This window comes from Sarcophilus harrisii, chromosome 2 (genome assembly GCF_902635505.1).
Source record: "Sarcophilus harrisii chromosome 2, mSarHar1.11, whole genome shotgun sequence".
Taxonomy (NCBI): domain Eukaryota; kingdom Metazoa; phylum Chordata; class Mammalia; order Dasyuromorphia; family Dasyuridae; genus Sarcophilus; species Sarcophilus harrisii.
In genome coordinates, this window is record NC_045427.1 from 248,780,394 (window position 1) to 248,807,369 (window position 26,976).

Here is a 26,976-nt window from a genome sequence, read left to right on the forward strand (position 1 = left end):
CAAAGAAAACTCTAAATATGCAAAATTAGAGAAGCCACTGTCAATAAAAAGTTATAAAAATAAATAAATTAATTAAAATTTTAAAAAAAATTAGAGAAGCCACCCCAAATGTTCATATGGACTATTTGTGTCCGACCAGTGGCAGAGTATTCTGAACTCGAATTGGTCTGATCAGCTACAGTCGGACACTGTAACTCGACTCTAATATAGTGATGTCATTTTGGTTCTCTTGGAGAACGAAGTACAACTATTATTTAAGGGCCCCTGGCTTAATAAATAGAAAAGGGATAATAAAATGAGACATAGGGGCTGGACTCAAAGTTAGGAAGATACGGAGTCACATCCTAGCTCTGATATGCACTAGCTGCTATCCCTTCGAAGTGACTTACCTACCCAGCACCTCCAGGCAACAAGAGTAAAATCACAAATCTGAAACAACTTTTCCTCCCTTCACCACCCCACTCCTCCCTTCTCCCTATCCCCTTACCCTGTTTCTTCCCCTCCCTCCTCCCCCCGCCCCCGCAAAAGGAGAAGTAGAAGATTGGAATAGATGAACAAACTTGGGAGAAGAAGCAGAAAAGGGTAAAGAAAGAGTGAAATGGAAAAGAAGCAAGAAAGGGGATGATAACAGAAAGGAGAAAGGTTAGGGAGGACGCTGAAGTCAGGGAGCAGAAACTGAAGGAATGGGAACTGGTGGAATGAAGCAAAAAAGGAAGCAGAATGGAAAAGGGGATGAAGGGGTCTGGAAAGCTCCCCATGGGAGCTTAGGTCCCGCCCGGACGCTCTAGGGTGACTCAGACATACAGGTTCTTTTTCACCTGCGCGCCCCAAAGATTGAGGGGAGGAACGAATTGGGGAGGCAGGGAGAGGGCGGGTCCAGTAACCAAGATCTTGTCCAATGAATTAAGTTAGCCCTACCCCCCAAACAACGGCTCCGCCCCTTCCCATGCCTAGACAGCTGCCGCGAAACCGTGCTCCCTACCCAAGCGCGCTAGCACTCCAGCAAAACCTCGTTCCGATCTGCGGGACAATAAGCGGGCGGGATCATGGCCCGGAAGGTCCTAACGGTCCTGCTGCCTCTGCTGCTCTGTGTCATCGCCTTTGCGGGCCTCCTGCTGCTCAGCATCCCTATCAGGAATGTCCGGGAGCCGCCCTCCTACAAGGTACCTGTCCCCGGTCCTAGCCTCTTGCCTTCTGGAGCCGGGGTTCTGCAGCCCTTTTGGGGGAGGAAGGCTCCGCATTTGGTTAGGGTTCTGGACAACGAGACAACCACTGGCATGAGCTAGCGGAGCAGAGTTTTGGGCGGCGGGAGCAGAGAGGAGGAATGGGGTTCCCCACAAACCCACTAGGTCGGAAAAGGCACTGGGCTCTTTGAGAGTCCCGGTCCAAGATGCAAGTCTGTTCCACGTTTCAGAACTATTGATGGGGGGTTGTGGAAGTTCTTCCCTGCCCCGGGCCCCCAACCCCTCAAAAGATTCTTTTAGGCCGGGTACCAAGGTTTTTCCCACACAGAGACAGGGCTGGGCAGGACTGCCTGAGGCTCCCCTCCTCCCTGTTTCTGTCTTTGCTTCCGGGAGGAGCAGAAATGATTGAAGCAGCAAAGTGGCTGCCAAGTTTTCTTCTGGGAGTTTCCTTGGGGTGCCCACCCCCATATGAACAAAGATGATGAAGTCTTGTATATGGCTGTAAATATAGTGGGAAGCCCTCTCGGGGCCATGGCCAAGATCACCTCAGTTCTCTGACAAGTGTTGTAAGGGCCAGGTCATAAGGCTCATTAGGTTCGGTAGTCCAGCTCCTGGTATCAAACTAGTTTCTTGAAGGTGACCAGATCCCTTAAGTATCATGGAGTTTGAATGTGGGATGAACAAGAGATTTTTGGATCTCTATAAAGCAAACTGGGGAGTACTGTGACCAGATCTGAGCATGACCAAAGTTGTAGCTAAAGTTAACATGGCCTAAGTCAGTTTAGCATGTCCAGGAATCTTTTTTCCTTATGTCATCAGGCCCGATCACCCTTTTTTTTTTTTTTTTTTTTTTTTTTTTTTTTTTTTTTTTTACTTTGGACCCAAAATACCGTCAAAGAGAAGAGTGGGCTCTTCACCAAACTGCTTTGGGTGAAGCTCTGGAGGGTGGGATTTGAGGGAGAGCAGATATATCTTTAGATTCTGCAAACTTAACCATTGACCTTTTGTTGAATTCTCCCCCATACCTGACTGTCTCAAAAGTGACCCAGATGTTGGGCTGTTTAGTCTTAAGAATTCCAAGATGCTAAATAGATGTTTGGATGGGTCATAAATTGCCTCATAAGCTCCTGAATTGGCTGGACCAGGGTCTGAATTTCCTGATTTTTTTTTTTTTTTCTGGGAGGGGACTCAGGGAAGGTAGGAGCCTGGAGATATAGGAGGAAAGTGAAAAGGGGTTCTTCTCAGAGTAGGTGAGCAATCCATGTATTCATTCACCCTTCTTCTTTTGGCTTCCAGATGAACCTTCTTTTGCCTACCTCTGGATGGGGCTTCCACTAGAACACAGCACATATAGAGAGGGATCCTGGGAGTAGATGGAATATTTGGCACAAGTGTGTCCATTTGTGCAATGGGAGTACTCATCCATGGATGATGACACCAGAGATTGTATTCTCAGTGATCATTATTTAATAATTGAACTTATTTGATTAATTCTTTATGAATTACCAACAAAACAGTGAGGAAGTCTGACTCTTTTTCATATCTCTTGCCATGGTTTCAAGGATATTACCCCAACCATTTTTATCCCTTTATCTTCAGCTAAAAGAGTGGGAGTCAAGGATGCTCTCAGCCCCACTCCTTTGCCCATAACTTTTAGAGATCTATAGACCAAAGGTAGGGTGAATTTAGGGATAGGGATTACTTTTATTTTTTCTAAATCTTTCATTGGTTTTTGTTATTTGATGGCCTATATATCTGAAGAAAAACTGTGATGGAAACCTTTGTTCTTTCCCAAGAGTGCCCCTGAAACAACAGTGAACTTATAGTGTCACTTCCTCTGATGGCTGTCAATTTCTCACCTTCAAAATATGTTGACATTAAAGAAGTTTTAGGGTAGAGGGGAAGGAGGAAGGAAGGGAGTGGCTTTGAAGTGATAGTACTCAAGCATGATTCTTTTTCCAGCACCACCTCAGCTGCTAATATTTATTGTATGCTCCCTTGAACACCTGTAATATGAGATTACCCCTGTTTCCCTCCAACTCATCATTCCCAAGTGGTTCTTGAGGAGAACATCTGGTCCCATAGCCCTCAATTCTCAGGATACCCTAGCCCCAGCCTGTCTCAGTTGTCTACAAAAATTGAATTCATGCTGATGCTAATTTAACAATCCTCATCCTTTGTCCTACTAGTGTATGCTTAGAAGTATGCTACTTCTAAGTTAGCAAAGCATCCTGCCAGGGCATGCCAGAACCTGAAACCCTGGGCCACCTGTACCCCAGTCCTAGTGGTCCTACTCCTAGCCATGACACTGTTTAATTTTTCAATTGTACCTTTCTGAGATGAGGCTGTATATGCTTGTGTCTTGTGTGTGTGTGTGTGTGTGTGTTTAAGTGGTGGAGGGAGATATTTTCTCTTCCAGGGGCATTTTGGGGTCTAAGAGTTTCCAGGGCTTGAGAAGTCTGTGAGCCATCTGCAAGCCATCTGTGAGCTGGAAGAATTCCTCAGGAACCTCCTGGAACTAATTCCCTATTCATATTCTTTCTTCTCCCCAGTATGGCATAGTCCTAGATGCTGGTTCTTCTCACACATCTATGTTTGTCTACAAGTGGATAGAGGAAAAGGAAAATGGCACAGGCATCGTGAGCCAGCACAGCATGTGTGATGTACATGGTGAGGTAAAATTGGGCAGGGGTTATAAACTTTTTGTTTGTTTTACTATGGGATGGACAAGACTGAGGCACATTGGAATAGAGATCCCCAGAGACAAACAGCTATGGAGTTTGGAACCCAAGAGTCAAACACTTAACCCTCCCTTCTAGAGATTTCTCTTTAAGCATTGGTCTCCAAATTTTTTTTAAGGAATGGTATGACACCTTGGATATTTAAATTAGAAAAATTGGGAGACTTACATGTGCAGTTTCTCTTCTTTTCTTGAATTATTTGTGAGTTCAGGATCTGACATTTTTAGAGGTTTGCACATAATGTGTAATAGGCAAATTCTATTTATTTCATATATGCTGTACTTATAACACTCCATATGCTAAGTACACAACAGTTATATTAAACTAAATTTTTAAATTAAAAAAAATTATTTTATTTTATCTGCAATACCATGACATCTGAAATTTTGCAGTGCACCTCTCAGAATCCATGGAGCACACATTAAGAATCACTACTGTAAAGTTATGGGGTGTCAAGATTGCAAAGCACCATAACAATCTGGTCCAATACCCTCTCATTATATAGAGAGATAAACCTAGGGCTCAGGAGAATCAGTGTTGCCAAAAGTTACACAGCCATTTAGTGGTAATGTCACAATAGTTACTTTCTCCCTTTTCCCTCTACATCTCAGCTCACTCATTCTTAACACTGGAGGTTGGATTAGATGACCCAGAAAGTTGGCTTCCATTTCTGAATTCTATGATTCTAAAATCCAGGCTTCCTGATTCCTTACAAATACAAATCCCTTGTATTTTAGATCTTCATTAAGTACTACAAAGGCTCCCAGGTTTTGGTTGTAAGGCCTAAAATGAATGGGGCTGCTTGGAAAACAGGAGAACTGAGAACATGATGAGAAGTATGCTAAAGAGGATGCTTTACTTTCCTGGAGAAGAAGGATAATGAATAAATTAATGAAAAAGCATTTATTGAACTCATTGTACCAAGCACTTTATCTTTTTTGCCCCTCTCTTCCATTGTCATATGAACACAGATGGGCAATGGAGGCCATTAAAGTCAGGGGTAGTCATCAGACTTATGAATGTGGTGTCCTTCAGAAATCATATTCCTTTACATCGTGACATCAGAAGATTTCTTCTGTTTCTGCCACTGACTAAATATGTGATCTCAAACAAGTTATCTTAACCTATAAAATGAGGGATTTGTTATTTGAAGACCTCAAAGTTCCCTTTATCTTACAAGATTTTCTGATCTAAACCAGGTGTTTTAGATAATCAGACAGAGCTGATGAAACTAGCATTAAATTCACAGGCGGCATACCACCTGTGCCTAGGTCCTTTCTTCCTGTGTAGGATGGGGTAAGACAAGACTGGGGGTGGGAGGAATGAAAGAGTGCTTACATTTGAACTGTCCCCAGCTTCCCTCTCTCCCCGCAAGGAAGCCATTAAAAAAATAATATTCTATTTTTTTCAATTATGTGTAAACATAGTTTTCAGTATTCATTTTCAAATAAAATTTTGAGTTCCAAATTGTTTTTTCCCTTCTTCCCTCCTGTCCCTAAGATAGCAAGCTATCTGATATAGATTATATATGTGCAATCAAGTAAACATATTTCCACATTGTTGTTGTTTGTCCTTTTTTCTCAAAAAGGACCATGTCACTAGGGAGGTGATGCTATGATATGGAAGTGAGTGGATTTAAGTGAGGGAGGACTCACCAGCCTTAAATTCACCTGCTTCACTCTCTCCTGCAGCTATCTGGTCTAATGGCAAGATATAGATCAGGACTATTGGAGATGGGTCCAGATGCTGTGGAAGACTTTGGCCTTTTTTAGCTAAGGTGTTTAATAAGTTTCATTTTGACTGAGACTACATCCAATAAATGATTAAAGCTAGGTAAGAAACGAGGCAGAGAATGGTTTCTTTTACCTAGTCAAAAAAAAAAAAAAATTCTATCTGGGAGGGGAAGATCTTTAGGTTGTTTTTTTACCAATACAGAAACAATTGCTATTTACATTCACTCTGAGTCTATTTGGGCCTAAACAATGGATATTTCTATGTGTGTGGGAGGCATTTGGGTATTTATAATGTCATTTGTGGACTATGAAAAATTAAAACTTACAGAATTCAAGGAGCAGAAATTGTTGTACCTAGCTTTCAGTTCATCTGCTCATCATTGTTTGTGGTTGGGTATGCAAATGATTTTGAGAGTTTTATGGCCATATATTCTTATCTGCAAAGAGTGATAGTTTTGTTTTCTCATTGCCTATTTAAATTCCTTCAACTTGTTTTTCTTCTCTTACTGTTAAAGCTAATATTTCTAATACAATACTGAATAATAGTGGTGATAATGGGCATCCTTGTTTCACCTTTGATCTGTTTGAAGACTTCTAGGTTATCTCCATTATAGATAATATTTGCTGACAGTTTTGGATAGATATTTATCTTTTTAAGGAAAGCTTCTTTATTCCTATGCTCTCTAGTGTTTTTTAGTAGGAATGGGTGCTGTAATTTGTCAGAAAGTTGCAGATGACTTTAGGAGAATTTGAAAGCCTTCTGTCACTTAAATCCAACTTACTTACATATCATGGCATCACCTCCCTGGTGACATGGTCCTCTTTGAGAAAAAAAGGACAAACAACAACAATGGGGAAATATGTTTACCTGATTACACATATATAACCTATATCAGATTGTTTCCTATCTTGGGGAATAGGGACCAGAGTGAAGAAGGAAGAAAAAAATTTGGAACTCAAAATTTTATTTAAAAAAATATTGAAAAGTAAAAATAATGGGTAAGATAATCATATGGTTTCTGTTGGTTTTGTTATTGATATGGTCAATTTTATTAATAGTTTTCTTAATTTAGTTATGATTATTAACTGTGTATTATCCTTCATCCTATTTTTCTACTATTTATAACTTTTTCTCTCTCTCCTTTCACCTTATCCCTCCTCATCAGTGTTTTGCTTCTGATCTCCACTTCCATCACTCTGCCTTCTCTCTTATCACTTCTTCCTTTTCTTTTACCCTTCCCTTCTTACTTTCCTATAGGGTAAGATAGATTTCTTTACCAAATTAAATGTTTGTGTTATTCTCTCTTTGAGCCAAATCTGATGAAAGTAAGGTTCAAACAATGTTCTTCCCCTCCCTCCTTCTCCTTTATCTTAATAGGTCTTTTGTGACTCAGGAAGCCCTCTTTGTCTGGACACCTGTGCTAATACCCACAAAGAAGTTGGTATTCAATTGCTTTGTGTTTGAGGGCAGGAGTAACTCTTCTACTTTTAGCTCTCTCTCTTTTTTTAAACAAAAAAAAAATAACATTCTTTGTTTTTACATCATATCTCTTTCTCCCTCTGCCCCACTCAGAGAGCCATCCTTTAAAACAAAGATTTTTTAAAAGAAAAAAAATTATCTTCTTTCTTTTTAGCTTAGCTGGACATTCTCTTCCCAGGGATAGGAGCAAATAAATGAAAGAAAGGAACATGCATCAGACAAGTGGACCCTCACTGTCTCTAGAGAAGACATCTTTAAGAATATGATATGGGATCATTTTAATTGTTATATTGATATCTTCTGGGAAGTTGCTCTTTCCCTCAGACTCTGTCCTTTTGTGCTAGTCCTTAACTATATTGTGTCCAATGGGCATAGAGAAGTCTCTATATCTTCTAAGGTAATGGTTTATAAACATCTGATAATTTTGCCCCAAGAGAATCTAGGAGGGAGCTTTGTTAAGTTGGTACATGGACACCATGCTCTGAGCTAAAGGTTTGAGTTATATAAAGAAGTTTCAATTTCTAAGATTCCAGAGGCCCCTCCAAAGTATAAATTGTCTTTCTTTTCCTCCTTCATCACTGGACCACTGATCTTTTGTCTATTTTCCTGACTAACGCAGATCTGAAGACAGAAGAGAGGGTTCAAAGATTTTTTTTAAAGTTTTTTTTAATAATAACTTTTTATTTTTTAAAGTACATGCAAAGAAATTTTTCAATATTCACCTTTGCAAAATCCTGTGTTCCAAATTTTTCTCCCTCCCTCATCATCTCCTGGACAGCTAGTAATTCAAAATAAATTAAACATGTGCATCAATCTTAGGTTTAAAAAAAATATTGAATTTTCTGAATGATTCCTCCCTTGCTCCTTCCTTATAAGAAAAACTTCAAAAAGATGAGAAAAAGCAAAACTAATAACCAATGCATGGAATAAGCTGTTATTATATGTAGTGTTGGTAGGGCAAAGCTAAGATGGCAGAATAAGACAGGAACTCACCTGAAGTCTTCCAAATTCACCTCTAAAACCCATAAAATAATGTCTCAGAATGAATTTTAGAACAGCAGAACCAACAAAAAGACAGAGTGAATCAATCAATTTTCCAGCTCAAGACAACTTAAAAAGTTGGCAGGATAAAAGGAGAGTGCAGTCCAGTGAAGGTGGTATCCAGGTAAGCCAACAGTGATGCCCTATCCTCCTCAGCCCCAGCACGCCAGCAGTGGAACCTTACTCCCTCAGTACAAGAAAGTTGGAACATTTCCCCTTTCCCTCCACCACAGGAGCAAAGTCAAACATTAACATGAAAATTAAGTTATGAAATAGACTGAAAAAATGAACAAAAAAAACTAAAAAACAAAACAAAACCCACAATCATAGAAAATTAGCTTGGTGAATGGGAAGATTAAAACAAACTCAGAAGAGAGCAGCAATGTCAAAATGACTATATGTGAAGCCTTAAAGAAGAATGTGAATTGATATCAGGCCCAAAAAGAACTCCTAGAAGAGTTCAAAAAGAATCTTAAAAATCAAATAAGAGAGGCATAAGAAAAATTAGGAAAAGAAATGAGAATGATGCAAGAGAATTATGTAAAAAGAGTCAACATCCCAGTAAAGGAAGCACAAAAAAATGGATAAAGATGTTCAAAAATTCACTGAAGAAAACAACTCCTTAAGAAGTACAATTGGCCAATAAAAAAGATCTACAAAAACTTACTGAAGAAAAGAATTTCTTAAAAATTAGAATCTGTGAAGTGGAAGCCAAAGACTCCATGAGAAAATAAAAAACCAAAAAAACAAAAAACTGTCAAAAGAATGAAAAACAGAAGAAAATGTGAAATATCTCATTGGAAAAATAGCTGACCTGGAAAATAAATTTAAGAGAGAAGATTTTTTCACTAAATAGTATTTCATTTTTCCCAATTACATGTAAAGATAGTTTTTAATATTACTTTTTAATAAGATTTTGAGGTCTGGTTTTTTTTTTCCTCCCTCTCTCCTCTGCCTCTCCCCTACACAGCAAGCAATCTGATATAGATTATACATGTACAATCATTTTAAACATATTTCCATGTTGGGAAAGAAAAATTAGAGCAAAAGGAGAAAACCATGAGAAAGAAAAAACAAAAAACAAAAGTGAAAATTGTATGCTTTGATCTGCATTCAGTTTCTATAGTTCTATTTCTGTATGGAGATGGAATTTTTCATAAAATGTTTTCGATTTTTTGAGGCAATTGGAGTTGTCTAGGGTCACACAGCTAGTAAATATGAAATGTCTGAGAAAGGATTTGCATTCAGATCTTTCTTACTTTGGGGATAGTGCTCAAATTTATGCACTATCTAGCTTCCCCTCAAGAGAGATAATTTAAGAAATATACCTGATGACAACTGTGTGACAATATAATAAAATTTATGGGTTGCAATCAAAGCAGTTCTTTTCTTTTCCTTTTTTTTTTTAAAGATATTTTGTTTTATTGTGGAGAGGCAGTTGGGGTTAAGTGACTTGTCCAGGGTCACACAGCTAATGAATATTAAATGTCTGAACTCAGGTTTTTCTGACTTCATGGCCAAAGCTCTAGCTGCCCCTACTATTTTATTTTTCCAAAAACATGTAAAAATAGTTTTCAACATTCATTTTTGTAAAACTTTGTGTTCTAAATTTTTCTCCTTCCCTCTCCCATCCCTGAAGCAGCAAACAATCTGATATAGGTTAAATATGTGCAATTTAGGGGAAATTCTACACCTCTAAATGCTTACATCAATAAAAGAGGAAAAAAAGTAGATCAATCAATTGAGCATTAAACTAAAAAAAAAAAAATGGGTGCTGACAATATACAGCACCCATTCCTATTAAAAACACTAGAAAACACAGGAATAAATGGAGCTTTTCATTAACTAATTTGTAGTGTTAAAGCCATGAGCAAACATTATCTATAATGGGGATAAACTAGAAGCCTTCCCAATAAGATCAGGAGTGAAGCAAGGATGCCCATTATCGCTACTATCATTCAATATGATACTAGAAATGCTAGCTATAGCAATAAGTGAAGAAAAAGAAATTGAAGTTAGAATATAAGCAATGAGGAAATAAAACTAACACTCTTTGCAAATGGCATGATGGTATACTTAGAGAATCCTTGAGAATCTATTGGAAAACTAGTTGAAATAATTAACAACTTTAGCAAGGTTGCAGGATATAAAATGAACCCACATAAATCATTAGCATTTCTATATATTACCAACAAAATCCAGCAATAAGAGATGGAAAAATAAATTCAGTGTAAACAACACCATATACAGTGTTACACACTCAGCAAAAAAAAAAAAAAAAGAATGAAGCAGGCAGCAAAAAATTCTCATGTTTTCTCTTTAGAGCCAAGTGTGTTGAATGTCATTTCATAGTATTCAATTTTAATTTTTTTGCAATTGCTCTCTCCGTTTACATTGTTGTAGTCAGTGTATATATTGTTTTTCCCTCCTGGTTTTGCTTACTTAATTTTGCATTAGTCCATACTACTTTTCTCAAATTTCTCTGTATACTTCCTATTGATTTCATATAGCACAATAATATTCCATTGTACTCAAGTAAATTTTTTTTTAGCTATTCTACAATTTAAGAGCATTTATATTATTTCCAGTTCCTTGCTACTTCAAAAGAAAAATGATGATAAGAGTCTTATACCAATTTAAATAGCTTTATTAACCATGTATTAGTGTCTGCCTTTCTACAAGTCCTACCACCTTGACTGTTCCAATATTTTAACTCACTTATCAATTTAGTGAGTATGAAGTTTGATTTTCTTTTCTCTTGTTATCAGTGATTTGAAGAAGTCTTCTATATGGTTGTCAGTAGTTTGAAATTCTTTTAAAATTATTTATTTAAAAAAAATTTTTTTTTAAAAGGAGTTGTTTATTCTGGGCAGGAAGGTGGCACAGTGGACAGAGCACCAGCACTGAAGCCAGGAGGACCTGAATTCAAATATGACCTCAGACACAAATCACTTAACCTCACTTCCATCTTTAAAAAGAGAGAAACAGAGACAGAGAGAGAGAATTGTTTATCTCCTTTGGTCACTTGTCCATTGAGAAATGGATATGTATACGTGTATATACATACATACAGATAGATAAAGATATTTCTTACCAAGGCCTGCTTATTTTAGTTCTGCAACATCTCTCAAATATGCCCCTTTTTCTCTTTTGACATTACCACCATTCGGTACAAGCTCTCACCATTTTACACTTAGATTATTGCAATGGTGTGCTGGTGGGCTTGGCTGCTTCAAGTCTCTATTTCAACCCATCCTTCACTCAACTACTAAAGTGATTTTCCAAAAAGGCAGGTCTGATCATGCTAACCCCTTACTCAGTAAATTCCAGTGGTTTTCTGTTGCTCCAGGAGCAAAATTCTCTTTTTGGCATTCATAATAACTCCCTTCACCTTTTTTGTTTTCTTATATCTTACTCCTTGACATGCAATGATTCTGACCTCCTGGCTATTCCATGAACCTGACTCATCTTTCTTTTCCAGGCATTTTCTCTGGCTGTCCCCCATGTCTAGAATGCTCTCCTTCCTCCACTCCAGCTATTGATCTCCTGGCTTCCTTAAAGTCCCAGCTAAAATTCTGCCTTCTACAGGAAGCATTTCCTAACCCCTCTTTCGGTTATTTCCTGTTTATTCTGTATTCCTGTATTGTTTTGTGTAAATTTATTTGCATGTTGTCTCACTTAATAGATTATAAACTCCTTAAGGGGTGGGAATATCTTTTGCCCTTTTTTTGTATGCCCAGTATTTAATGCATAATTCCCGGCACATAGTAAATGCTTAATAAATGTTAATCAAAGAAATGAATCCAATATATACATACATAGCTACATTGCCATATATATCCTGGCTCTCAATTCTCTCTCTCTCTCTGTTTCTTGCTGAGGTAAGTGGAGTTAAGTGACTTGCCCAGGGTCACACAGCCAGGAAGTATTAAGTGTCTGAGGTTGGATTTGAACTCAGGTCTTCCTGACTTCAGGGCTGGTGCTCTATCCACTGCACCACCTAGCTGCCCCTACCCTTCTCTAACTATAAATTGCAGAGAAGATTCTAACCTATATTAATAGAGGGAGTTTCATCTGGAAGTTCTCTTTACCAATTAAATTACAGGTCCAATCCTCATCCTTCTAAGTTCTTAGATATAAACCCCTTATTGTGATATTTGATGTAAAAATTAATTTTCTGATAACCTTCTTTCTTGTCATAGTTGCATTTGTTTTGTTGGTATAAAAACTTGTTAATTTCATGTAGTCAGAATTACTTATTTTATCTTTATAATCACTTTGATACTTTATTTGATAAGAATTTTCTTCTGAGACTAGGAGTGAATAAGACTGAGGAATAATAATAGGGTATAGGTAGCTAGGAAGAGTTCTATTGAAGGAGACAAGTGATTAGACCCTTTAAGGTCCAGCCTCATGACAGAAGATGACATTGTTCTCTGCAAATTCAAGAGCCTTTCCTCCTAACAAGTAGAAGCCTGAGATATATGATTTGGTTGAATCCTGCAAGCTAGGAGGCAGAAGGTAAGAATAGGAGATAGATTCAGCCCAGGGATTGCCTCTGGAACACTGCCGAAATCCCTACGATGCAGAGGCTGGATGTATGGGTCTATATCTGAGGCTCAAGCAGGGTACTTTAAAAAGTTTTACATAAATGTTCTTTAAAAAATAAAACTCAGGGGCAGCTAGGTGGCGCAGTAGATAGAGCACCAGCTCTGAAGTCCTGAAGACCAGAGTTCAAATGTGGCCTCAGACACTTAACACTTCCTAGCTGACTTACCCTGGGCAAGTCACTTAACCCCAATTGCCTCAGCAAAAAAAAAAAAAATTAAAAATTAAAATAATAATAATAATAAAACAACCAAAAAACCCCTGACAAATTTTCCTCCTGGCTGTGAAAAGTACTTGACCTGGTTTTGTTCTCATTTTTTGGTGGTGGGATTTTTAATATTCAGATTATATATCTAACTATAGATTGTTATGAGTGAAAAATACCTTAGGAATTATTTAGCCCAAACAATGGCTTTTATAGATGATAAATCTTGGACCCAGAAGTATAAGAAACTTATGAAAGGTCACCTAATAAGTTTATGATAGTGCCAAAGCTGGAATCCAAGTCTCTTGACCTATCACCTATGCCATTCTGCCATATGCAAATTCTTGGTTTTGTATGTTTCTTGAGAAAGGATAGGAGAGATGGATTTCAGTGTATTCTCTTAAGGGCATCGATAAACATTGATTGTGTTCTCCTTTTTTTTTTTCCCTTTATGTCTTACTTCAAGGTGGTGGTATCTCCAGTTATGCAGAAAATCCCTCTGAGGCAGCTGAAAGCCTGGTAGAATGTCTCAACCAAGCCCTGAAAGATGTGCCCAAGAAGAGACATCCAATAACTCCCCTCTATCTGGGCGCCACTGCAGGCATGAGACTTCTGAAGTAAGTTTGGGTCCCTCATGTTTCTGCTGCTCCGCTGACCAATTTGCCTTGGGAGGGTCTTGGCACTAGAACTGGCATGGAACTGGGTGCCTTTATTTCTCTCCCTCAGTCAACCATTCATAGAAGCAAGTCTGTTTTTTTGTTTTTTGTTTTTTTGTTGATCCATTCTACATAAGAGATGGCAAAGTCCATTCCAAAATTTCTCTTCAGTCATCATAGGATTTCTTGATCTAGTTGAGGGATACCTTTATCTGTTCTAGAACACTCTCCTGGACATCTGGTGAAAGACCAGGGATGAATTCTGGTTACCTGGTAATTATGTATATTCATAACATCAAAAGATTATAGATGTAGAGCTGGAAGAGATCACAGGTAAATCATAGGTCATGCAGACTAATGCTTTTATTTTATAGATGAGGAAATTGAGACCCAAAGAAATCATATAATTTGCCCAGAATCACACAGATGACAACTGACAAAGCTTTAAGTTTGAACTCGGATCCTCTGGTTCCAAATCTAGCATTCTTTTCAGTATTCAAAGGATATTAGAAGTCCTCTGATCCATGGGGCTTTTGATATAGGATCCATGAACTCCTGAAGGGGTCTGTGGATATATTCTAGGGGTTTGTAAACTTGAATAAGAGATAAATTACAACTTTTTTCATTAACCTTTAACTGAAATTTAACATTTCTTTCAATTATTTAAAGACAGTCTGAAAATGGGTCAATGAGCTTTTACAAATTTATAATAGAAAAAAGGTTAAAAACTCCTACTGTTGTCCATCATCCCTCATTTTATAGAGAAAGAACCTGACGCCCAGAATGTTATATATCTTGGCCAATATCACATAGATAGAAAGTTAAAAAAAAAAAAAAAAAAAAAAGGGTTTCAAATATCAATCCTTTGAGTGCTAATCCAATTTCTTTTCACTGAATAGTATTCTCCCCCAATTACATATAAAGATAGTTTTCAACATTCATTTTATTAAGATTTTGAGTTCCAAATTTTTTTCCCTCCCTTCCTTCCTCACTCTTAAGACAACAAACAATCTTATATAGGTTATGATGTACAATCATATTAAACATATTTCCCACATTAGTCATATGGAAAAAGAATCAGAACAAGAAGGAAAAATGAGAAATAAAAAACAAAAGACAATAAAAAAGATGAAAATAGTACGCTTCAATCTGCATTCAGACTTCATAGTTCTTTCTCTGGATGTGGATAGCATTTTTCATCTTGAGACTTTTGGAATAGTCTTGGATTATTGTATTGCTGAGAAGAATTAAGTCTATCAGTTTGGGTAAGTCTTTTCAGGTTTTTATAAAATCTGCTTGCTCATCATTTCTTATAGAATAATAGTATTCCATTATATTCATATATGATAATTTGCCCCTTCATTCAACCATTTTCCAATTGATGGGCATTCCCTAAATCTTCAAGTCTTTGCTACCACAGAAAAAACTGTTATAAATACCAAATCCAATTTTAAAAATAATTTTATGCTTTTTTCTGCGATTACATGTAAAAACAATTTTAATATTCTTTTGAAAATTTTTTGAATTCCAAATTCTCTCCTTTCCTTTCACCTTCCTCTCTCCTTGAAAAGATAAGCAATTTTATATAAATTATGCATGTGCAGTCATGCAAATATATTTCTATATTATTTCTGTTGCCAAAGAAAACAAACTAAGAAAACCCACCAAAAAATAAAGTTTTAAAAGTCTTTTTCAATATGCTTTCAGACTCCATTAGTTCTTTCTTGGAGTAGTTAACATTTTTCATCATAAATCATTCAATATTGTCTTGAATCATTGTATTATTAAGTCATTCACTGTTGATCTTCCTTACAATATTGTTGTTATTGTGTGTAATGTTCTCCTGGTTCTGCTCACTTTACTTTGGATCACTTTATTTAAGTTTTCCCAGGTTTTTCTGAAAGCATCCTGTTCATCTTTTCTTACTACAGTATTCCATCACAATTATATACCATAACTTGTTTAGTCATTCTCCAACTGATGAACATCCCCTCAATTTCCAATTTTTTGCCACCACAAAAAGAATCACTATAAATATTTTTGTACATATAGGTCTTTTCCTTTTAAAAAAAATCTCTTTGAAATATAGATCATGTGGTGGTATTGCTTTGTCAAAGAATATGCATAGTTTTACAGCCCTTTGGCATAATTCCAAATAGTTCTCCAGAATGGTTGGATCAGTTCAGAACTCTGCCACTAATACATTGGTGTTCCATTTTTCTACATCCCCTTCAACATTTGTCACCTTCCTATTCTGTCATGTTAGCCAATTTGATAGGTGTGAGGTGGTACCTCAGAGTTGTTTTACAAATCCATTATTTTTAATGCTCCTCCCCACCTTTTTTTTTTTAGCTACTTCCATGAGAAGGGCTGGTAAATCTGTTGGGAAGGACAGGGAAAGACATTAAAGGTTTCTATATTTCCTGTAGCTTGACCAATCCAGCTGCTTCAGCCAGTGTCCTTTCATCAGTGAATGAGATGTTAAGCAAATACCCCTTTGACTTCCGAGGGGCCCGGATTTTGTCTGGCCAGGATGAGGGAGTCCTTGGCTGGGTCACTGCCAACTATCTCTTGGAGAATTTCATTAAGGTGGGTTCTGGTGACTGCTCACCTTTTCTGAGGGTGGTATTTCTTTATATCCTATCTTGCCACCAAGTGGACAATGTCCCAATGTTGCCCCATCAAAGTACAAACAATCCCCAAGTGATGAGCATCCCCTCAATTTCCGATTCTTTGCCACTACAAAAAGAATCACTATAAATATTTTTGTACATATAGATCTTTTCCTTAAAAAAAAAAAAAAAAAAAAAAAAAAAATCCCCCTGTGCCTTTGTTGCTAACATTAGTAAAACTTTAACCCATCCCTCTAAGTCTATATACTATTTAGTCTATATACCATGTATTAAATGTTATAAGTCCATATACTATATACCACAAGTCTATATGCCACCTGGCCCTTGACTCCTAACTCTAACCTAGCTGGATACTCAAAAACACCCATGATTACTACCATTGGGATCCCCCATGGGTAGACAGGCTGCTGGGTCCATTGGTGGCACCTACTCCCACTATTAAAATTTTTGCTCATTTGGATAAGAAATGCTTTACTCCAAGACTCCCGGTGCTTTCTCGTTCCAGTCTGGAACCCTTGGAGGAGAAGATTATTGATTTGAGAGAGCAGAGTCTTTGACACATATCAGATGCTTAATAAATACTTATTGTATTGTTTTTCTTTTTTTCCCCCACCTCCTCCTCTTCCCCTTCCTTCTCTCTTCTCCCTGTTTCCTAGTATGGTTGGGCAGGGGAGTGGTTTCGACCAAAGCGGGGAACTGTGGGGGCCATGGACCTAGGTGGAGCATCCACACAGATCACCTTTGAGACAGCCAGCCAGACTGAGGATCCTGCCAATGAGGTCAGGTTGCAGCTCTATGGCAAGAGCTACAGAGTATACACTCACAGCTTCCTGTGCTATGGTAGAGACCAAATGCTTAAGAAGTTACTGGCTGGTGTGCTTCAGGTATGGCTAGCCCTCTGCAGGGGAAGATCCCCTTGAAACCTCCATTGCTTACCAAAAGTACTTTTCTTCTCATCCCATCTGCTATCTCCATTGCTGCTTAGAATCACTCTTGCCAGTAAAGGAATTCTTTCTTTCAGGAATTCTATTCTTACGACTGCCAGACTCTGGTATCCATCTCTTGTCTGGGTGGGTCTGCTGGTTCTTACCTTCCAGTCTCCTGCACCCCATCAGTTAAAGATAGCAATTTCTGTAGTCTTTCTTAGTTATCTGAGCAGGTAGGGGCGGGGGAAAGCAAATTCAGGTAAATCAGTTACTACACAAGCCCTTACTAAATTTCTTGTGAAATTTAGTGAAGGGGATGAGAGAAGATGCAATCTTTATTCTCCTAACGTTCATAAGATGTTTGGGAAAATGAGAACCATCCATCCATCTATCCTTCATATTTAGGCAGTATTTTTTGGGCATTTAGGCTACCATTTAGGCAGTACTTTAAGGTTTACAAAGAGCTTTGCAAATAATATCATCTCATTTCATTCTCATAATAACCCTGGGATGTAAGTACCATTATCCTTGTTTGAGAGATGAGGAAAGTGAGGCAGAGAATAGTTAAGTGACTTTCTCAGTCATATGTTTAGTATCTGAGACTAAACTGGATTATGTCTTTCTAACTCTAGGTCCATAACTTTATCCTCTTCTAACTCCCTTATTTAAGAGTTATCCATCAAAATAGGGCAATATGTGATCAGGAAAGGGTGTAGTGAGTGTTAGACAAATTCAGAGAAGGCTTCAACATTGAGATGATTCAAACCAGTTCCACTTGTGCAGTGATGGATAGAACCATGTACACCCAGAGAGAGAACTATGGGAACAGAGGGTGAAACACAACATAGCATTCTCACTCTCTCTGTTGTTATTTGCTTGTGTCTTTTTTTCTCAGTTTTTCTTTTTCTTCCTTCTTTTTAAAAAAAATTTATTTTAGCTTTTTATTTACAAGATATAAGCACGAGTAATTTTTCAGCATTGACAATTGCAAAACCTTTTGTTCCAATTTTTCCACTTCTTCCCCCCACGCCCTCCCACAGATGGCAGGTAGACCAATACATGTTAAATATGTTAAAGTATATGTTAAATAAAATATATGTTTACATATCCATAGTTATTTTGCTGCACAATTTTTCTTCTTTCTTGATCTGATTTTTCTTGCACAACCAGATAACTGTATAAATATGTATACATATTGGATCTAACATGTATTTCAACCTGCCACATGGGGGAATGGGTGGGAGGAAGGAAGGGAAAATTTGCAGCAAAAGGTTATGCAAGGGTCAATATTGGAAAAATTACCGATGCATATGCTTTGTAAATAAAAAGCTTTAATTAAAAAAAAAAAAGAAAGAAATTCAGAGAAGGGGCAAGATCAATGTGGGAAGGACTTTGTAGAGGAAATAGATAAAATTTAAACTGATACTGAAAGGATGGGTGGGTAGAATGTAGATGAGCAGTGGAGAGGGGAAGATTTCAAGTGGGGAAAATAGATTAAACAAAGTATGAAGACAAAAACACATCTAATATATGTAGGAGTTAGTGATAATATAGGCTTAATGAAAAGGAGAATGGATGTAGGGAAATAGTAGGATTATAAGTATTATTTCAGAAATGTGGAGACCTTGAATGCCAAGTAGAGAAATTTAAACTTGAGCCTATAATCAGTTAGGACTCAATAGAAATTCTTCAGGAGGGAGAATATGTGATAAAAAGTTAGATTTGAAGGTAATTAATTTGATAGATGTTTCTGCTGGGGCCAGGTAGGCTAAGATCAGAAACGCCAATGGCCTTCTGCTCGGGAAGATGGGGCCAGGATATGTACTGATAAGTTTATGAACCTGATCTCTGCATCTCCTCCTTTCCAGAGACATAGTACACACCCCTGCTGGCCTGTAGGCTATTCAGCGAAAGTCTTCCTGAAGGATGTGTACAGCTCACCTTGTACTTCAGCCCAGAGACCCCCAGACTATGATGTCAGTGCTGAGGTGACCCTTTCTGGGAGTGGAAATCCTATCCTCTGCCAGCAGCTTGTTTCAGATCTTTTCAACTTCTCATCCTGCTCCTTTTCCCAATGCTCCTTCAATGACGTTTTCCAGCCTCCTCTGTCTGGGAACTTCATCGTGAGTCCTGGGGAATCATTTATTTCACTTTGGGGCATGGGGTAAGGCCATTAGGGACTTCAGGATTCATTTTGCAGCTAAAACTCATTCCAGCCACAGGGTTAGGCCTGTAGCCTACTCTTTTGGACTTTATCCCAGATATTAACTTCACCCCTGTGTCATTTTTTACCCTCTCCCTTTGGGAGAAAACAAGTAGTCCTTAGTTCATCCCAGACACCAGATATCCTTAAGTTGAGGAAATTAAATTACATCCATGGAGGTGTCTCTGAAAGTGATTAACTCAAGATGAACAGGGATGATCTATAAGGGAATCTTGAAGGGTAGGGACATTAGTGGACTTGAACAGTGATGAGAGAATGTGGTAGTTGAGGGCCATTGAGATCATAGGGACTGGAGATGGGGTGGCTGTAACAACTGAAGGTAGGCAAGTAGAAGGATGAGGAACAATTGTATGCTTGCCAGAGATCTGTGTCCTTATCCTACACCTATATCCTGTGCTTGTCCTCAGGCCTTCTCTGCATTCTACTACACTATGGACTTCCTTCAGAAAGTGATGAAGCTGCCTGTGACCTCTACAGCAGAGCTGAGGACTGCAGCCAAGGCTTTGTGCAATGAGTCATGGGAAAAGGTAAGGCCTTTTTGATGCCTGCACAGAGGGTACAAGATTGTATGTACAAAATCTTGTGGCCACAGACAGGGTGTTAACAATATATCTCTATCAATCATTTCCATCTCTGTCAATAATTTCAACTTCCCAATTCCATCTTGGATAGAATTGAAGGTCAAGGGTGGGAGAATACTTCTGGCCCACCCTCCTGCTCCCAGCCCTTCATCCCATTCATGTGAGAGACAACAAGAAATTCTTAATTCAACCCAGACACTAGATATCCCTCAGTTAAAGGAATAGAATTTCCTAGACTAGCTTAGAAGATGAATTGAAGGAGCATCCTCTTACTCATGATGGCTCCCAGAGGTCCACTGAATGCTTTATCTCTTCTCTATTATTTAAACTGCAATTTAAGCACCTCCTTTATGCCAGAGGCAAGGCTAGGTGGTGGCCTTACAGAGGCAAAAATGTTATAGTTCTTTCTTTCTGGGAGTTTACATTCCATTGAAGAGATAATATGTAAATTAGAATGGACAAAATAAAATATAAATGGGGGGCAGTGGCTTTGGGAAGGATTCTCCTAACTCTTTACTAGGAGGAAAGGGATCAGTAGCTTTTTGGAGAAAGTATCATTTGAATAGGATTAAAGGAAACCAGGAACTCTAAGAGAAGGAGTTGGGTTGGGAAAAGCTGTCCAGACTTGGGGGATAGCCATTACAAAGTCCAGGAACTTAATGTAGTCATCTATTTGAAGAACAGAAAGAAGGCCAATGTCATGAAATACAGGGAGGCAAATAATATATAGGGGGTCCCAAAAGTCTTAGTGCACTTTTAAATTTTAAAAAACTTAGAAGTATAAATGCTACAAACTTAGCAAAAAATTTCCAGTCCTTTTCAGCAACTGGAGTCTCTTTAACAAAGGTACTAAAGTTTTAGGTTTGCCATTTCTTTCTCCAGCTCAGTTTACAGATGAGAAGATGAAATAAATAGGGTAAAGTGACTTGCCCAGACAGAGTTAGTAAGTGTCTGATATTATATTTACATACACACACAAACAGCCACACAACTAGAAAAATTATTTCTGTTTTTTAAATATTGATATGTTTTTTGTTAAAATTTAACATAACTACCATCTTTTGCCAAGACACTAGTTGATTTCAAACTTGGTAGACAACTTTATCAGCTACTTCTCACTGATTGAAAGAACTGCATTTGTAATTTTAACCTTAAGATCATCCAAAGAACAAGGACTTGATTTCTTTTTATTATTATTATTAAAGCTTTTTAATTTTCAAAAGATAGACATGGATAATTTTTCTCTTCTCCCTACCTCCTCCCCTAGATAATAAGTAATACAATATATGTTAAACATGATAAAAAAAAATATGTTAAGTCCAACATATGCATACATATTTATATAATTATCTTGTTGCACAAGAAAAATCAAATCAAAAGGGGGGGGGGGGGATGAGAAAAAAATAAAGTGCAAGTAAACAACAACAAAAAGTAAGAATGCTATGTTATGATCCACACTCAGTTCCCACAGTCTTCTCTCTGGGTGTAGATGGCTCTCTTCATCACAAGGTCATTGTAATTGATCTGCATTCTGAATCCTTTCATTGTTGAGAAGTGTCACAAAGGACTTGATTTCTTTATGACACATTTGATGCAACTTCCTCAAAGAAAAGTATAATGGGATAGATCAGGTAACCAAAGTGACCAAGCAAAAGCAACATTATTCTGGCTTTGAGAAAGTGCCATAAAGAAATTACAGGACACAATAGATATCATGGTTGAATACCCTACCTTGCTAAAATAGTTAAAAATTGATTATTCAAAATTCATAAAACTAAATAAATGGGAAAATTAAAATAATTAAGGTTTTTTTTAAATAAATAAGTTTTTAAATACTATTTTGTAAATTTGTAACATTTATACTCTAGAAGTTATTATCCTTTATCACATAAACATGTCTACATCTATACATCTATATATACACACTCATATATGTACACACACATATACATATATATATAGCCTCATTGAGACTAGGAATTTGGGGACATGTATAACAAACATTGAAAGAGGCCAAGTCATGAAAAGCTTTGAAAGCTAAATAGAGTAGCTTATATTTGATGTTAAAGGCATTTGTTTAGAAGAATTTATTGAATTAGGAAGTGAAAGGGTCAGATTTCACTTTAAGACAACACTTTGGTAGCTGTATGTACATTAGAGTGAAGAAGAGAGACTTGATAATGAAAGACATTTTAAGAAGCTAATGCAGTAATCCAGAAGCGATGAGGACTTTAATATAGTGGCCTTATGAGTAAAGTGAAAAGAATAGGTTTTTTAAAATAGCATTTTATTTTCTCCAAGTATATATATAAAGACAAATTTTAACATTTATTTTCAAAATTTTTAAATTCTGAATTGTCTCCCTTATCCCCTCTTCCTCAACAGTAAATAATTGACATTGGTTCTATATGAGCAATCCTGTAAGACATATTTCCATATTATGTTGTAAAAGAAGAAAATGAAAATAGCATAATTAAACTATGAAATATCTATTTTAAAATATTCAATAAGGGGGCAGCTAGATGGATCAGTGGATAGAACACTTCCCCTGAATTCAGGAGGACCTGGGTTCAAAGTCAACCTCAGATACTTCCTAACTGACCTTAGCAAGTCACTTAACCCCAAAACAAAAAATGAAATATTCAGTAGGCAGTTGAAAGGTCTCTCTCTCAGAAGAGAACATGGTTGGATTTATATATTTGGGAATGATTTTCAGAGAAAAGATCATTAAATCCATGAGAACTGATGAGGTTACCAAGTGAAAGAGTGTAAAGAGATAATAGAAGTTTTCCTATGATCAGGAGGTATGATATAAAAGATGAACCAACAAGGAAGACTGAGGAGGGATCACATAAGTAGGGAAACTCTAAAGAAGAGAGGGTATCCAGTAGGAGATAGTGGTAAACAGTGCCAAATACTTCAGAGAAAGCAAGAGGATTGATGAGTAAGAAAAGATCATTAGATTTGTCAACTAGTTAAGAGAGCTTTGGTAACTTTGGAGAAACTTGATTCAGCTAAGTGCTGTTGTTGAGTCAGATTGAACTTTTTGTAACTCCATTTGGGGTTTTCTTGGTAGAGATACTAGGAATGGTTTATCATTTCCCTTGTCGAGCTCCTTTTACAGATGGAGAAACTAAGGCAAAAAACAGAGTTTAGTATCTTGTTCAGGGTCGCAGAGCTAGCAAATGTCTGAAGTTGGATTTGAACTCATGAAATCTTTGTGACTCTTAAGTCCAGCACCATATCTACTGTGCCATCTAGCTGACTACAGTAGTTCTAATAGCTTTGTTTTGGCGTTTGGCTATGAAAGGGAGGAGAGATTGCTTGAGAATAGAGTAGGGTCTAGTAATTAATGGTAGTTGGATCATGCAATGGATAGAACTCTACAAGTTTGGGTTTATATGGTGTACACCAAGTCACTTAATCCTTTTTGCCTCAGTTACTCATCTGAAAAATGAGGTGGAAAAGAAAATGGTGAACTGCTTCAGTATCTTTGCCCAAATGAGGTTAGGAGGGCAGACACAGAAAAATTCAACAAAAACTAGGGTCTAGGAAGAGTTTGTTTGTTTGTTTTTGGAAGGTGGAGGGTTGAATGTTTTTGTAAGCAGCCAGAAAGGAATCAGTAGATAGGGTGAAATCTAAGATTTGAGGAAGATTATTGTGAAGTTGATTTGCTGAAGAGGACTGGAGGGAAATTGAATGCATCTCTAGAGGGACTGGGCTTGTTTAGAAGAAGAGTCATCTTCTCCAGGGACTGAATGAAGCAAGGGAGGAGAACATGAGGATTCTAGAAGTTTTTGAGATATAAAGGAGAAAAGGATTGTTGATGTTGATGTAAATGATATCAATGGTTTTTATTTTCTCAGTAAGGTAAACCTTGAGGTCCTTACCTAAGAGAGAGGGAAGTGGGAAGCTTGGGAAAAGAAAAGAAAGTTTGGAACAGCTTATGTGGGAAGTAGGATTGAGAATCAGTTAGGGAGGAGTAAAAGAATTCCCTTGCTGATGAGAGGGTCCATTTGAGATTAGATAATATAAATTTGTAGTAAACACTGTTAATTTCTTCCCGTGATTTCCATCTGCTCCTTTCTGCAACCCATGGATAGGAGTGGAAGAGGTATATAGGAATAATCCAAGATTGTAGTTTGACAGATCTTTAGTTTCATTAGTATTTTCTCAAGCACTTTGTATCATTCCACTGAATTCTTCAAAGGGAAGCAAAGACACTAAGGTCTACTTTATAGAGAAGGTAACTGAAATTCAGAGAGGCAAAGTAACTTGAAGAGATTAAAATTTCAGTTTATGGATTGGACTAGTTGACTTCTAAAACCATTTTCCTTTTTTTTTTCCCTTTATTATAGCTTTTTATTTACAAGATATATGCATGGGTAATTTTTCAGCATTGACAATTGCAAAACCTTTTGTTCCAATTTTTCCCCTCCTTCCCCCCACCTCCTCCCCCAGATGGCAGGTTGACATTGGCATGTTAAATATGCTAAAGTATAAGTTAAATACAATATATGAATATATGTCCATACAGTTATTTAGCTGTACAAAAAGAATCGGACTTTGAAATAGTGTACAATTAGCCTGTGAAGGAAATCAAAAATGCAGGCGGACAAAAATAGAGGGATTGGGAATTCTATGTAGTGGTTCACCTTCATTTCCCAGAGTTCTTTCGCTGGCTGTAGCTGGTTCACAATGAGATGAAACAAATCAGTTCCAATGTTGGAACTGATTTGTTTCACACTGGAACTGATTTGTTTCATCTCATTGTTGAAGAGGGCCATGTCCATCAGAATTGATCATCATATAGTATTGTTGTTGAAATATATAATGATGTCCTGGTCCTGCTCATTTCACTCAGCATCAGTTCATGTAAGTCTCTCCAGGCCTTTCTGAAATCATCCTGTTGGTCATTTCTTATAGAACAATAATATTCCATAACATTCATATACCACAATTTATTCAGCCATTTTCCAACTGATGGGCATCCACTCAGTTTCCAGTTTCTGGCCACTACTAACAGGGCTGCCACAAACATTCTTGCACATACAGGTCCTTTTCCCTTCTTTATGATCTCTTTGGGATATAAGCCCACTAGTAACACTGCTGGATTAAAGGGTATGCATAGTTTGATAACTTTTTGAGCATAGTTCCAAATTGCTTTCCAGAATGGCTGAATGTATTCACAACTCCACCAACAATGTATTAGTGTCCTAATTTTCCCACATCCCCTCCAACATTCCACATTATCTTTCCATCATCCTAGCCAATCTGACAGATGTATAGTGATATCTCAGAGTTGTCTTAATTTGCATTTCTCTGATTAATAATGACTTGGAGCATCTTTTCATATGGCTAGAAATAGCTTCAATTTCTTCGTCTGAGAATTGTCAGTTCATATCCTTTGACCATTTATCAATTGCAGAATGGCTTGATTTCTTATAAATTAGAGTCAATTCTCTCTATATTTTGGAAATGAGGCCTTTATCAGAACCTTTGAGTGTAAAAATGTTTTCCCAGTTTATTGCTTTCCTTCTAATCTTGTCTGCATTTAGTTTTGTGTGTACAAAAACTTTTCAATTTGATATAATCAAAATTTTCTATTTTGTGATCAATAATGATCTCTAGTTCTTCTTTGGTCATAAATTCCTTCCTCTTCCACAGGTCTGAGAGGTAAACTATCCTATGTTCTTCTAATTTATTCATAATCTCATTCTTTATGCCTAGGTCATGAACCCATTCTGACATTATCTTGGTGTATGGTGTTAAGTGTGGGTCAATGCCTAGTTTCTGCCATACTAATTTCCAATTTTCCCAGCAGTTTTTGTCAAACAGTGAATTCTTATCCCCAAAACTGGGGTCTTTGGATTTGTCTAGAGGCACTTTCCAATTCTTAAGTTCCTGCAATTTTTTAACCTTTCCAAACTATACAAACTGAGTTAATGTGAGAACCAGAATTAGAAAGAACTCCTGACTCCGCAGAGATAAGGCTTTTTTGATCTTACACTATATTTTTGTGGTTAATTAGATTGTAATTGATTATTACTTGTACCTAGTCTGAGCTAACATCAAGTTAAAGATCCTTTTAGCATTTTTCAAACCATCCTTTGTTTAAATTTCCCTATAAGTGCTTTTTTTTTTTGTCTTGGAGACCCAAACTTCCTCTTTCTGTCAAAATGTTAATTTGCCAGCTTGGCACTCCTACCCCCACTCCAGCTTGAAGGCATGGAAGCCTCACACACAAATGTTAATGTATTGGTCTCCCAAAGGCCATCTAACTGAATTCTTTCTTGTCACTCTGTGGCCTCCTTTAATAAAGGGCAGATTTCTGGCTAGACTCCTTGTGGGTTTGGTCTAGTAGGAAAAAGACAGAATTTGGGAATCTGAATAATTTACCTGTAATCTAATCAAGTGTTAGCAACCAGCTGCTGTTCTTTCTCTGGGACTCTGTTTCCTCATCTATAATATTTTGGAGGTGGAAGAGAGGAAGGGATAAGAAGGAAGAGTTAGATGAAAATATACAAGGTTCCCATAAAATCTGAAGTTCTGATTATAAAATAAGACATTTGCTGGGAAAAGGAATAGGGGTGGGGAGTCAAGGCTCTGAACAATGGCTCTATTGAGTGTTCTTCTGTTCCCCATCCCCAGCTGCTGGAGCTAGCCCCTAGTCAGAAGTCCCGACTGGCAGATTACTGTGCCTCTGCCACCTTTGTACATCAGCTCCTTGTTCAAGGCTACAGATTTGATGAACATACCTTTCCCAGAATTGCTTTCCAGAAAAAGGTATGCATTAAATTGGGGATGGTGATGTGTGAAACTTTGAAAGGGAAAAAGAGTAGAAGAAGGGAGGATGACAGGGTGGAAGGCAGAAGATGGGAGGAGAGAGAAGGGCTTTCTCAAAGTTAGCTCCTTGAGGCTGGGTTTAGATTGTGGCTATAACTTGGATATCACCAGGTAAGAA

General features: G+C 37.5%; 1 protein-coding gene across 1 annotated transcript in view; it reads left to right on the top strand.

Moving 5' to 3' along the window:
• Positions 1-947: 947 nt before the first annotated feature.
• Positions 948-26,976, top strand: part of ENTPD2 (ectonucleoside triphosphate diphosphohydrolase 2) — a 29,542-nt gene continuing 3,513 nt past the window's right edge. Inside the window, exons 1-8 of the mRNA XM_003757527.4 lie at positions 948-1,163; positions 3,737-3,854; positions 13,459-13,609; positions 16,078-16,237; positions 16,938-17,165; positions 19,076-19,330; positions 19,839-19,958; positions 26,664-26,798. Of these exons, the coding sequence (XP_003757575.1) occupies positions 1,047-1,163; positions 3,737-3,854; positions 13,459-13,609; positions 16,078-16,237; positions 16,938-17,165; positions 19,076-19,330; positions 19,839-19,958; positions 26,664-26,798 (1,284 nt within the window). The 5' untranslated portion in view covers positions 948-1,046. The remainder of the gene's footprint in view (positions 1,164-3,736; positions 3,855-13,458; positions 13,610-16,077; positions 16,238-16,937; positions 17,166-19,075; positions 19,331-19,838; positions 19,959-26,663; positions 26,799-26,976) is intronic.